The sequence below is a fragment of the Ursus maritimus genome, unplaced genomic scaffold (genome assembly GCF_017311325.1).
Source record: "Ursus maritimus isolate PB19 unplaced genomic scaffold, ASM1731132v1 scaffold_25, whole genome shotgun sequence".
In the NCBI taxonomy this organism is placed as follows: Eukaryota; Metazoa; Chordata; class Mammalia; order Carnivora; family Ursidae; genus Ursus; species Ursus maritimus.
Genome location: NW_024425008.1, coordinates 11,074,932 through 11,088,801, shown reverse-complemented (window position 1 = coordinate 11,088,801; position 13,870 = coordinate 11,074,932). Strand labels below are relative to the sequence as shown.

Here is a 13,870-nt window from a genome sequence, read left to right as displayed (position 1 = left end):
ACACCCCACCGTCTGACCCCTGATACCGATGCTTCCTCCTGTCTGCTGTTTTTCTCTAGTTGAGGAAACGTGTGAAGCTTGAAGGGAAAGAACTAGAAGAATACTTGGAAAAAGAGAAACTAAAGAAAGAAGCGGCAAAAAAACTTGAGCAGTCAAAAGAGTGAGTTATTTTCAGACAGATTAGAAGCTTATATGTAAATTACATGTAATTTAAGAACTTATTTCTAAGATACTAAAGTTTATTTGAAAATATTTAAATTTTCCTTGAGAAACAAAACAGATGAGCACAGGGGAAGGGAATGAAAAATAAAATAAGATAAAGACAGAGAGGGAGACAAACCGTAAAAGACTCTTGAGTATAAGGAACAAATTGAGGGTTGCTGAAGGGGAGGTGGGTGGGTGGGGGCTGGGGTAACTGGGTGATGGGCATTAAGGAGGGCACGTGATGTGATGAGTACTGGGTGTTATATGCAGCTGATGAATCACTAAACTGTACCCTGAACTAATAATATACTATATGTTAACTAACTTGAATTTAAATTAAAAAAAAAAATACTTAAATTTTCTATTGACGTCACTATTTTTGTTAACATTTTTAAATGGTACTAGAATGCCAAGTTCTTTCAGTGCTAATTTTTTTGTTTTGTTTTTAAAAAATCAATTTTGTTTTTTAAAGAGATTTTTTTAAATGACTTATATTGCACACATACTTTTTTTTTTTAAAGTTTTTCTTTATTTAGTTGACAGAGACAGCCAGCGAGAGAGGGAACACAAGCAGGGGGAGTGGGAGAGGAAAAAGCAGGCTCATAGCAGAGGAGCCTGATGTGGGGCTCGATCCCCTAACGCCGGGATCACGCCCTGAGCCGAAGGCAGACGCTTAACGACTACGCCACCCAGGCGCCCCTGCACACATACTTCTAATTTCTTTTTCTTACTCCTCCCTTATGTGGCCATATTGCTACATGGTATCATCCTCCCTTCTCTCTGAAGAAATTCCTTTGATTTTTGTTTCATGGACTGCGTATCTGCAGGCAGTAACCTCCATCAGATTTTTCTGGTTGTTTTTTGTTTTTTTTATACTTATATTTGAATAATATTTTTACTGGGAATATGGATTAGCAGTTTACAGACTTCACTACTTTGTTTCTGGCAGCCAGTTTCAGACAATGCCATCATTGTTTTCTTTATTCCTCTGTAGTGTGTGTGTGTGTGTGTGTGTGTGTGTGTTTTCCTCCATTGATTATGATGTACTTTAGTGTGTTGTGTTACTTAAAAAATTTTTTTAATTGAGTATAGTTGATACTTTCAGTGCTAGTATGAATGTGTATTTATTAACTGGCAGTTAATGCTATTTTACAAAATTATCAATCCAATAAAATTACTATCACTGAATTAATTCAGAAATAATTTTGTGAATATTAATTCAAAATCTTATGGGGACTTTATGACCTTTATCTGTTCCACAATCCTCTTAGGGCAGACATAGATTCCAGTGATGAGAGTGATGTTGAGGAAGACATTGACCAGCCGTCGGCTCATAAGACTAAGCATGATCTGATGATGAAAGGTGAAGGTAGTCGTAAAGGAAGTTTCTTCAAACAGGCTAAAAAGTCTTACCCTATGTTTCCTGCCCCAGAAGAAAGAATTAAATGGGATGAATATGGAGAAATTATCAAGTATGTGAACAAAACGAGCTTTTCTTTCTTCCAGAGTAGACTGTGTATTTTGTGTATAACTCAGGGTATCGTTGCAACTAAGTAAATTTGGCTTTTCTGGTCACATCCTGTACTTTGATAGTTTCTGAGTCCTCCACTTTGAAAGATACAGAGGACTTGTATAGTTTGACAGTATAGTATAAAATAGAAAGGTTGAGGTACATCTCAAGAATTAATATTAAAGGCAAAGTAGTAGTTTCATTACCTAGGTATGTGAAAAGTTTTAAAAAATGAGCAAGACTTTTTTCCCCCACTTAAAAAGAGAGGGTAAGGGGGCACCTGGGTGGCTCAGTAGGTTGAGCCTCTGACTCTTGATTTTGGCTCAGGTCATGATCTCAGGGTCCTGGGATTGAGCCCTGCATGGGGCTCCCTGCTCAGCGGGGAGTCTGCTAGAGAGTCTCCCTCCCTCTCCCTCTGCCCCTCCCCCCACTCGCTCGTGAGCTCTCTCGAATAAATCTAAAAGAAAGAAAGAGGGTAAGGGACATGCACTGGAGAAATAGGATAGGGAGAATTTTTGATGGATGGTGATGTGTGAAGTTTGGGAAATAGGTTACATCTCAAGCAGTGTTGCACAAATGTTAAAGTTACAAGAGGAATATGAGGTAGCATGGGTAGAACCATGGAAAATCTGCGAGCTTTACACCCACTATTGGAAAAACAACCGAAACCACATGTTCTAATCCAGGTTTGGAAGCACTGCTACCCTGTGTGACGATTCCTCAGGGTCCCCGTTTCTTTCCAGGTGACTGCCAGATGTCTTAGCACAGTGCACGGTGCCTCTCACAGTCTCGTTTCTCCCCACTATGCTGTTACGTTTCTGTACATTTCTGTCAGGTCAGTGTGCACTCTCTGCTCTAGCGGTCCCAGCCTTCTTGCAGTGTCCTTCTACTCGGCTTTTCCACGTCACGCCCTTGCATATGCTCATCCCTCAGCTTTGTTCTGTCTTCCCCTCCCAGGTCTCCAGGCTGCTGGATTGGGCCTTGCAAACTGCTGGGAGCCTTTCCTGTTTTCTTCCTTGACACCCCAACACAGTCTGTGTCCCTCGCCTGTACTTTCTTTGTTCCTCTATAATGCCCTCTTGAGCATATAGTGGATTTTAGGTCATTCTTGATTTAATTAGGAAAATTACACTGTCTACTTGGCCCTTTAAAATAGCAGAGAGGGAAAATAACAATCTAAATAGCATTGGTGAGCTTATTTACCATTTCACTTAATTAGCGTCCAATCTGTTTAGCATATGGACAGTGTTCTTTCGCTTCGATTTCCTTATCTGAAAAGTGGGGATGAGAATTAAATGAGGTTGTGTTTTTAGGGCCCTTAGCATAGAATCTGACTTGTGACTCATGACTCCTAGTAAATGGACTTTAAGTGGTTGCTACTACTATTACTATTATGTGGATTACAGATGGAGAAGTTGGACTCCAGGGTCTGAGAAGCTACCGTAGCAGTCTAGGTATTGGGTAACAGAGGCCTGGGTTCCTAGAGGAGAGTGTGAGTGGATTTGGGGGTGGGGCGTAGACAATTACGGGAGATGAGAGAGAACATTTTTAGATTTGTTTTTTAATTTTTTAAAAAGGTTTATTTATTTATTTTAGAGAAAAAGAGTACAGGAGAGGGGAGAGGCAGAAGGAGAGGGAGGATCTCAAGCTGACTTGGCACTGAGCATGGGAGCCCAATGCTGGGCTTGATCTCACAACCCCGAGATTATGACCTGAGCCAAAACCAGTAGTCAGTTGTTCAACTAACTGAGTCCACCCTGGCACACCTATTTTTTAATTTTAACATACAACTCTCTCTGATACTGGAAGTAAAAATGAGATAGATGCATTCATACTCTGTTGAAATAAAAGCAGAGGCTTTTGAGGGAGCTCATGATTTTGTATCTCAGTTTTCTTGGTAATGTGCCAATGGAGAATCATATGCTGTCTTTGGGCATGGATGGAATATCTGGGTCTCTTAAGGAAATCAAAAGAGGTCTGAGATTTGTAAGAATTGGGACTTGGCAAGAGAAACCACCGAAACTGAGAGAAAGAAGGATTGAAGCAAATGCAGCGCCAGGTTGTAATAGTACTTATGATAGCCACGAAGATCTTGTAATGGCGTAGGCCTCTTACTAGCCCGCATGGCGCGTTTTAAAGAGCATTCCTCAGTGGTCAGGAAGAGCAGAATATATGCAGTCACTTGGTAATTGATATTATAAAGTTGCATTAGCTTTGGATCAGTTGTGTATTTAAATCTGAGATACATGAGAAGTCTAAAACTTGTGCCATCTACTAGTTACATATATAATATTAGCTTGCTAGTTACTATGTCTAATTAGAGACTTATCATTTAGACCAGAGGATTTCTTAGTGCCAGAACTTCAAGCGACTGAAGAAGAGAAAAGCAAATTAGAATCTGGCTTGACAAATGGAGATGAACCCATGGATCAGGATTTATCTGATGTTCCTACCAAGTGTATTTCTACAACAGAGTCTATTGAAATAAAGTAAGTGCTTTTTGTTGCATTTTTGAAACTAGATTATAAGAGAAAATTCTAAGAACTTGAATTATATAATTTACATTGTTTCAAAAGTGAAATTTCTGAATATAGTCCTCTAGTAAGTTTGTACTGTTAAAATTTAATTTCTTTTTCCATGCAAAGGACTGTAAAGTATGGTGGCATTTTGTTTTCATTAATGATATTTGAATATCAGTGTGATTGAATTGGTGGTGAGGTGGGGTTTAAACATTCAATTGTACATTTATATGAAGAAACATTCTGGCCTTTTTAGTAAGTCCGGTAGCACATGAACTTATGCAATTCACAAGTTTAATTTTTCTAAGTGTTGCATAAACATACTCCTTGTCTTAAACACCTCCAGGCCACTGATGCCTTAAAATGTTAAACAGAAGGGGGAATGAAGCATGAGAGACTATGGACTCTGGGAAACAAACTGAGGGCTTCAGAGGGGAGGGGGGTGGGGGATTGGGATAGGCTGGTGATGGGTATTAAGGAGGGCATGTATTGCATGGTGCACTGGGTGTTATACGCAACTAATGAATCACCGAACTTTACATCAAAAACTAGGGATGTACTGTATGGTGACATACATATAAATAATAAATAATATTATTTAAAATATTATTTAAAATAAAAATATTATTTAAAAAATGTTACTATAACTTGAAGTACTAAATAAACCTTTTTTTGTTTGGTACAGTAAATAACACCAGTAAATTATCATTCTGGAATCTTTTTTAAAGTCATTAGAGAGCAAAGTGGTTTATTTGTTTAGTGCTATCATTTAGTATATATTTTGGGGTACAGCTGATATCTAAATAATGCATATTAATAGTATCACAAAATTCTCTCCAGAATAGCTGTATCAGTGTATATTTTTGCTAGCAGAGCAGAAGGCTTCTTTTCTTCTTGTTTCCCTACCAACATTTGGCATTATCTAGCTCTCACGTTTTCCAGCCTAGTAGGTATAGAGTAACGTATCACTGCTGTTTATATTTTTCTTACTGTGGTTATTAGTTTGATTACCTTCTTCAAATGCTTGTTACCTTTTTTGTTTTCTGTGAAGTCCATGTGCTTGGCCTTTGGTTGCTGCCTTTTTGTTACTGATTTGCAGGGGTTCATTGTATATTTTGGATATTAGCCCTGGTTGGTTTCAGACAATGCAGATATCCTCTCCCATTCTGTTACTTGTTTATACGAGTTGTCCATGGTCTACTTTGTTTAAAAAAATCTTTAATTTTGATGTAATGAAATAGTATTTTCCATTTTGGTTTTTGGGATTGTATATAAAGAAGTCCCTTCTTGTCCATGGTCACAAACATAATTCGTACATTTTATTCTATTAAATTTAAATCTTCACATTTCTCTTTTATGGCTTCAACTCAGCCTGCTGTTTTATGTGGTATTAGATCAGGATCCAGTTTTATTTATTTTTTATATAGTGAGTTATTTTTTCCTAATAATATCTGTTGAATAATCCATAATCCTTTCTGTTCAAATACATATTAACAATATAACACGTGTATTCCTCAACTCCTCATTTTATATATTGTATACATTTCTTTCCTGTTGATAAAAGCCGTAACTTACAGAAAAGCAAGCTTGAATAAACGTGTCTAATTACAGAGCCAGGGTTACTTACATAGACTATGAAGGACGCTCCGATGGAGATTCCATTAAAAAGATCATTAATCAGATGAAACCACGACAGTTGATCATTGTCCACGGACCACCAGAGGCCAGTCAGGATCTCGCAGAGTGCTGCCGTGCGTTCGGTGGGAAAGATATTAAAGTGTACATGCCAAAGCTGCACGAAACAGTTGACGCCACTAGTGAAACTCACATCTACCAGGTAAGTGTGCTGGCATTTGAGCCACACAGAAATAAATACTTTTTGTTGCAGATGAGGACAGGTATATTAGGGATTCAGTGGTGACTGAGACAGACATGGCCCCCTTGTCTTAATAGATCTTATGGCGTGTGGGGCTGATGACAAGGAAGGAGCATTTACCACATTGTTACGCCTCTGATAGAGAAAGTACAGGATGTTGTTGAGACCCCCGACCCAGATCTGGAGGTTTAGAGAAGATTTCCCAGAGGAAGTGATAACTAAGCTGAATCCTAACAGATGTTTAGATGGGTCATCAGGGCGGTATAGAGAGTGGGAGAGAGGCTTTGGAAAGGGTATTCCAGGCAGAGGGAACAACATTTGCAAAAGTGTAAAGGTAAGGGAGATGGGGAGTATTCAAGAATTCAGAAGTTTTATAAAAATTCACTGATGTCAAGGGTCTATTCCTAATTGAAAACAAATGGAAGCAGGTATAAAAAATAGGAATAGCACAGGGATGCCTGGGTGGCTCAGTTGTTAAGCATCTGCCTTCGGCTCAGGGCATGATCCCGGCATTCTAGGATCGAGCCCCGCATCAGGCTCCTCCGCTGGGAGCCTGCTTCTTCCTCTCCCACTCCCCCTGCTTGTGTTCCCTCTCTCGCTGGCTGTCTCTCTCTCTGTCGGATACATAAATAAAATCTTTTAAAAAAAAAAAAAAAAGGAGTAGCACAGAGGAGAGCTTAGATTTTATCTGCTAGGGGGAGGTGGTGTCAGTTAAAGCAGGAGCGATGTCTAGATTTGTTTGGAAAAAATGGGTTGGAATTCACCAGGCAGCAAAGTTATTCTGGGCAGAAAAGAGGAAGCAGCATTCCAAGAATATGGATGTGTGAAATTCATGGTAATGAAGGAAACAGTAAGTAATTCAGTGCTCCCGAAGAGCAGCAGCGACTAGAGGATGAGGCTTATCAGTGGTTCTCAACCTTGGCTGCACATGAGAACCATCTGGGGAACTTCAGGGGTGATGGGGCGACTCAGTGCTCTGGATTTAGTCTTCCACTTATGTGAGAGTCACTGAAGGTGGGACCCTGGCATTAACATGTATTTTAAGAAATTGCCGTGTGGGGGCGCCTGGGTGGCATAGCGGTTAAGCGTCTGCCTTCGGCTCAGGGCGTGATCCCGGCGTTATGGGATCGAGCCCCACATCGGGCTCCTCCGCTATGAGCCTGCTTCTCCCACTCCCCCTGCTTGTGTTCCCTCTCTCGCTGGCTGTCTCTATCTCTGTCGAATAAATAAATAAAATCTTTAAAAAAAAAAAAAAAGAAATTGCCGTGTGATTGCAGCATGCAGCCAAGGGTTAAGAACCTTTCGGAAAGTAGAGAAGGGTCCTAATGATCTCACAGGTCACTAGGTCATTACCAGTCACGGTGAAGATCAGATAAGTGAAGGCTTTTCGATTCTTAATACACATTACCAGAGTCAGGAAATAATAATAACTGGCTATATTTTGTTGTTAATTTTTACTCTGGGTTTCACCTCTCTCCCTCCCCTTCACACTGTGTCTAGGTGAGATTGAAAGATTCGCTTGTCAGCTCCCTTCAGTTTTGTAAGGCAAAAGATGCTGAATTAGCTTGGATAGATGGTGTCTTGGACATGAGAGTTTCCAAAGTGGATACAGGAGTTATTTTAGAAGAAGGTGAACTGAAGGATGATGGAGAAGACTCAGAGATGCAGGTGGACGCTCCTTCGGATTCCAGCGTTATAGCACAACAGAAGGCCATGAAGAGTCTGTTCGGGGATGATGAGAAAGAGACAGGTGAAGAAAGCGAGATCATTCCGACCTTGGAACCCTTACCCCCCCACGAGGTAAAAAAGCACCTGCTGCTTCTGTCTCTTCCTTCATTTGTTATCTTTCGGATTTTTCTTTTATGTTTTTAGCTCTTTAAAATATGTGTCCTACGTAGGCTGATTTTGGAGTTTTAGAAAAAGATTACTTAAGATACGGTTGCATGTGTGCACACACGAGCGTGTGTGTATATCCTGGATGGCAAGGGAATGATAACAATTTCAAGGAAACATTTAGCAAATATTATAAAATAATTGTTGTTTCGTGATTTATTTTTTCAGTATTTAAATTTTGATTGTGAGGATTATATCACGTACGTGCTTCCTGTCAGGAGACGGATAGTTTTCTAAGACTGAAACTCTTGTACTCCGTTTTTGTATGTTGTCAGTTCAGCTGAAATCACTTTTGGTTTTGATATAGTTAGAAATCTTTTTATTAAACGTAGATATAATTTTAATCTAGTATTTACACATTCTCAGGAGATAACTCTAGTTAGCAGAGATTTCAAGTAATTAGCTTACAACAGTGTTAAAGCTGTGTAATAAGAGGCGTGTGTGCATGTCAGGGGACTCTAGCCTTTCTGTGCAGAAAGACGTAGAGAGACAGCCTCTGTCATTGGACTCCCTTCTAGTAATACTCTTGAGACTGGGGAGGAATAAGAATCTTTTTTTCTCTCTATGCTAGAGCTAGTGCTCTTCAGGGCAATTTCCAGGTAGCAGCAGTAGGTTGAACTGCTTGTTTTTCTGATTCTAAAACCCTTGGCATTCATTGCATTCACTCTCAGGGAGAAGGGAAGGTGCAAGTGGGATCAGGAGAGAACTCCCCTCAGAACTAAGTGAAGGAGTTGGATCTAGAAAATGAATATTTTGGTTCAGTGCTGCCTACTGGCACTCTCCTTGACCCCCCTCAGGCAAGTGGGGGAGTGAAGAGCATAACATCATCAAATGTCTCTCTGTTACTGTGAGGCGTGACTAATAAAATTGATTGGGAAACATTCAGAAAATGTGAAGGGCTTTGTGATGTTAAATAATGAGGTAAAATTCAGAATAACAACTTGGAATGTGATGTACAGCCTTGATACGATCTGTCAGAGGTCTTCAGAGAATGATAGGAAGTGTCCTAGAGATCATGTGTCACTCCACTTTATTCAGTACAACTGTGTGTCTGGTGTTTTATTTGAAGTTATTCTTTCCCCTTTAACCTTTTCTAAGGTTCCTGGACATCAGTCAGTTTTTATGAACGAACCAAGGCTGTCAGACTTCAAGCAAGTTCTTTTACGGGAGGGGATTCAAGCCGAATTTGTAGGAGGTGTGCTTGTTTGCAACAACCAAGTAGCAGTCCGTAGAGTAAGTGTGTTTTTAACAAGCGATGAATTGAACAAATGCTTCTTTCTGATGCGTTGCCATTTTGAATTCTGTAATTTTTGATTGGTAATTTCACAAACTGGAGACCATGATTTATATTCATAATGATGACCTTGAAGGCTTATACAAGTGGCTCTCAAAGAAATGATGTTTAATTTTATTGTAAACTTTTATCATTTGAGTCCTGACATTTACGAGTCTATGTAAAATTCATGATTTGAATGTTATATCCATATTCTGTGCAGAGCAACCCATTTCCAGACCAATCACCAAATAATCTAGTTAATATATCTTGTTTATTATGTCTGCATGTTAATGAATAGGAAATGTACTAAAGATTTTTTTTTTACTTTCTAGACGGAAACTGGACGCATTGGATTAGAAGGCTGCCTTTGTCAAGATTTTTATAGGATAAGAGACCTTTTATATGAACAGTATGCCATTGTGTAAAGGACATGATGTCAAGAAGTATCTGTTTGACCTTTCTAAGAAAAAAGCATTCTTATTCTAAGCTTTTGCTTTTTTGTTTTGTAACATACACAAAGAATTGCCAGAAAAATTTAACATGCATTAGATTTTTTAAAAAATGTAAATAGAGCCCATTTTGCTGATGCTCAAGTGAGCATTCTACCTTTTGGCTTTCAGAGTGATAGGGATCCTAACAAGTGTGCAGGCCCGAGAATTAAAGGTGATTGGTTTCCTCTACAGACCCCTTATTCTAGAAGGGCTTTTTACTTGAATAAAACAGTGCAACTTAGCAAACCAGCTCATGGCCTTAGAGAAACATGTTTGCATGTTGTGAGTTCTTGCAAACGGTTTCTTACATTTTCTGGAGTGAAAAGTGAGAATTATTTAGAAAAGATGTACTATATAAAAAAAATACTGGTGAAACAGTTTTTTGAGGCCTGTGTGTTTAGAAAACAACAAAGAGTTGTGCTCTTAACTCTTCTTTTGAATTCTGATACGCAGTTGTCTTCACATGGGGCATATCTCCTTACGCTACCTGTATTTCCCAGTTAATTCAGTCTAGTGAAAGGTGGTGCACATTTGGTTCAGAAAGCAATTTCTATTTCTCCCATTTCTTGTTTTATCAAGGTGGTGGTGTTCAGTTTGAATTACAACACCATCATAACACCATCATTTGAATATACATAATGCAAAAGAACTCCTTGTCCTGTTACAGTCTTAAGGATTCTGCATACATTTTAGCTGTCAGCTAGGTTACTTCATTGCAAATTGTTTAGTGCTCTGTTTTTAAGGAAACAAATGTTGAACCTCATATTCTTATAAGGTAGTAGTATAATTTAATCAAAAGGTGTAAATGTTTTCATCTCTTAGGCTTGCTCCCTCCTAAGATTGCTGAAGCAGTGGTTCGATTTTATACACCTAACTACAAAAATAATACGGACGTTGGATAAGGTCATCCTTTCTGTGTTTCTGTCTTTCTTGGGGCTGGGCAGCCCTGGTGTAGTATAAGCCACTTGTGTTTAAGAGTAAACACTGAACATACGCAATTTTCATTGAACTTAAAACTGAAAATCATGTTGCCCTCTTGTAATCTGTTGATGCTTTTTCAGTGTGTAGCTTGATCATGGCAGTCCTTGATCTTTGTTTCTTAAGTACTGAAGCCCTCTTCTTCATCCTTAGCATTTTTGGAAGGATCATTCCTGTTGAACTTATATGGATCTATGTATAGTATAGTTCTACCCAGTGGTATCAGACTAGAATTAATATTTCATTCTCTTTCAAAGCTTACAGAGAGTTTATTGTGGATTTTAGTGCTAACACAAAGTTACAGTCTTCTGATACCAAAAACCAGAATGCAAAACAACATTACAGAAGGTGACGATAAAGAGTATGTTTTTTTTGTAGAGCTTTGAAAAAATTTCACTTAAATTCTTGTTACTGAAGAGAGTAAGCCTGGGATCCTATTTATATTCCAGGGGAAAGAAAGTCTGCATTTGTTACACGGCTTGAAGCATCTGGTTATACATATTACATTGCAATACTGATATTGAAAAATTATTTCTCGCTTAGCCTTTTTATTGTCCTATGAAGAAGGAATTAAATTTTAAAGTACTCCTTGAAGATGGCTGTGCTAATGTCATTGCAAGAGCAATACTTCAACCTGTTTCTTGATGACAGAATGACTAAAATTTCTAAAATGAAGACATTTGTTTAGCCTTAGTTACTTAAGAAAAAATATAAATTTAAAAAAGGACTCTAAATAAATCATGAACTCAGAGGAACTTTCAGATTTTGTTTAGAGGCAAATTAAATACAGGTGAACCATCAGCTGATATGTATAAATAATTTGGTTAAAAAGAAATTTTATTGTAGTATGTGTCACAATGGATTATAAACGTCAGGTATCATTGCAAATTTTTCTATTTTCATGAACCAGTAGGTGGTCTGAAGTAGAAGTGAGGAAATCAATTGTCAAAGGAGGGCCTTTTTTAAAAAAATTGAAATTCACATACCATAAAATTCACTCTTTTAAAGTATATAATTCATTGGCTTTTAGTATATTTAGAGTTGTGCAAGCAGTACCACTTTCTCATTCCAGAACATTTTCATCCCGCTCCAAAGAAACTCTATACCCGTTACTAGTCACTTCCTGTTTTCCCTTCACCCCAGCCCCAGGCAACCATCAGTTTATTTTCTGTCTCTATGGATTTGCCTATTCTGAATATTTCATAAAAACGGAATCATACAATATGTGGCCTTTTGTGTCTGACTTCTTTCACTTAGTATAATATTTTCGAGATTGATATTGTCGCATGTATCAGCATTCTTTATGTGGTTGAATAATATTCCATTGTGCGGACACACCACATTTTGTTTATCCGTTCTTCAGTTGATGGACATTTGGGTGGTTTCCGCTTTTTGGCTATTATAAACAATGCTGCCATGAACGTTCCTATACAAGTTTTTTGTGTGGATGTATGTTTTTAGTTTTGGGGGGTATATACCTAAAAGTAGAATTGCTGGATAATACAATAACTCTTCTGAGAAACTCTCAGTTTTCCAAACTTTATTTCTAAACTATTTCCCCAAGTGCCTATACTATTTTACATTCCCTCCGGCAGGACGTGAGGATTCCAGTTGCTCCACATCCTTGGCAACACTTGTTACCCTGTTTTGTATTTTAATCATCCTGGTGTGTGTGAAGAGGTATCTCATTGTGGTTTTGATTTGCATTTCCTTAATGACCAATGATGTTGAGCATCTTTCCTGTACTTACTGGGCCATTTGTATGTCTTTAGAGAAAGCTCTGTTCAGATTCTCTGCCTATTTTTTAGTTATTTATCTTTTTTGTTGTTGAATTATAATAGTTTTTAAGTACAGTTTGGATACTTAAATCCTTATCAGATATGTGATTTGCAGGCATTTTCTCCCATTCTGTTTGTTTCTCGCTGTCCTGATTGTGTCCTTTGAAGCACAAAAGTTTTTAATTTTGATGAATTGCAATTTACGTTTTTTTCTTTTGGTTCCCTGTGCTATTGGTATCATATTCTTAGAAACCATTGCTTCATCCAAGGTCACAAAGATTTATACCTATTTTTTTCCTATGAGTTTCCTAGTTTAAACTCTTGAAGTTTTTGAGTCCTTTTGAGTTTATTTTTGTATATGGTATGAAGTAGGGGTCCAATTTCATTCTTTTGCATGTGGCTATCCAGTTGTCCCAGCATGGTTTCTTGAAAAGACCATTTCCTCATCAAATTATCACCTTTGTTGAAAATCATTTGCTCATAAATGTATGAGTTTGTTCTTGGACTCTCAGTTCTAGCTCATTGATTTATATAATATATCCTTTTGCCAGTACCACATTGTCTGGATTACTGTTTATTAAGTTTTGAAATTGGCACGTCTGAGTCCTCCAACTTTGTTCTCTTTCAAGATTGTTTTGTTTTTTCTGGTTCTCTTTGGATGTGAATTTTAGAATCAGCTTATCAATGTCTGCAGAAAACCCAGAGGGGGAAAAAAAAGTAGTTGAAATTTACATAAAGCTTAAAATCTTACCATGTTATGGCCGAGGAAGACTGGAAATCATCTAGTTCAACTAACGTATTTTACTATTGGTTGAATGGGCCTCAGGAAGGGAAGGGATTTGCTTGAGAGCCTCATAGCCGGTCAGAGTGGGAGTGGGACCCAGCCTTACAGAGTCCCTTCATTCGGTACTAAATGAATGGATCTAGAATCCTTATAGAACCCATTGAACACTAAAATAAGTGAGTTGAACTAGATAAATTCCACAGTCCCTACCTAACGTTGTGAGATGTAAGGCTGTAAATTTCGACTTCTTTTTGTCTTCGGCACTGCTGGGCTTTAATTCCTTCGTTTATGTTCAGTTTGCATAAGTGCACTAGTGGTTAGTAATTCAGTGATTGAGGGGTTGATTGTTTTGGTGCTGCTTGTGCCTTGCCACCGCCTTCCCCTCTTTTATTCATCCGTTCAGTAACTACTGAATGAACGTGTAAGTGAGGATGTCGTGGGAACTGGAGAAGGAGCATTCAGATCTGCCTACCTGAGCAGGGGTCAAGGAGGGTCTTTTTCTTCTCCTTTTGCCTGTCTCTTACTTTCAACCACCTCAGTTGCATTTATGAGAAAATACCA

At 38.4% G+C, this 13,870-nt stretch overlaps 1 protein-coding gene across 1 annotated transcript in view; it reads left to right on the top strand.

Annotated features, from left to right (window-relative positions):
• Positions 1–11,969, top strand: part of CPSF2 (cleavage and polyadenylation specific factor 2) — a 35,303-nt gene extending 23,334 nt beyond the window's left edge. Inside the window, exons 12-16 of the mRNA XM_008698489.2 lie at positions 4,051–4,203; positions 5,845–6,070; positions 7,610–7,909; positions 9,101–9,235; positions 9,611–11,969. Coding sequence (XP_008696711.1) covers positions 4,051–4,203; positions 5,845–6,070; positions 7,610–7,909; positions 9,101–9,235; positions 9,611–9,703 — 907 coding nt within the window. The 3' untranslated portion in view covers positions 9,704–11,969. The remainder of the gene's footprint in view (positions 1–4,050; positions 4,204–5,844; positions 6,071–7,609; positions 7,910–9,100; positions 9,236–9,610) is intronic.
• Positions 11,970–13,870: the final 1,901 nt, after the last annotated feature.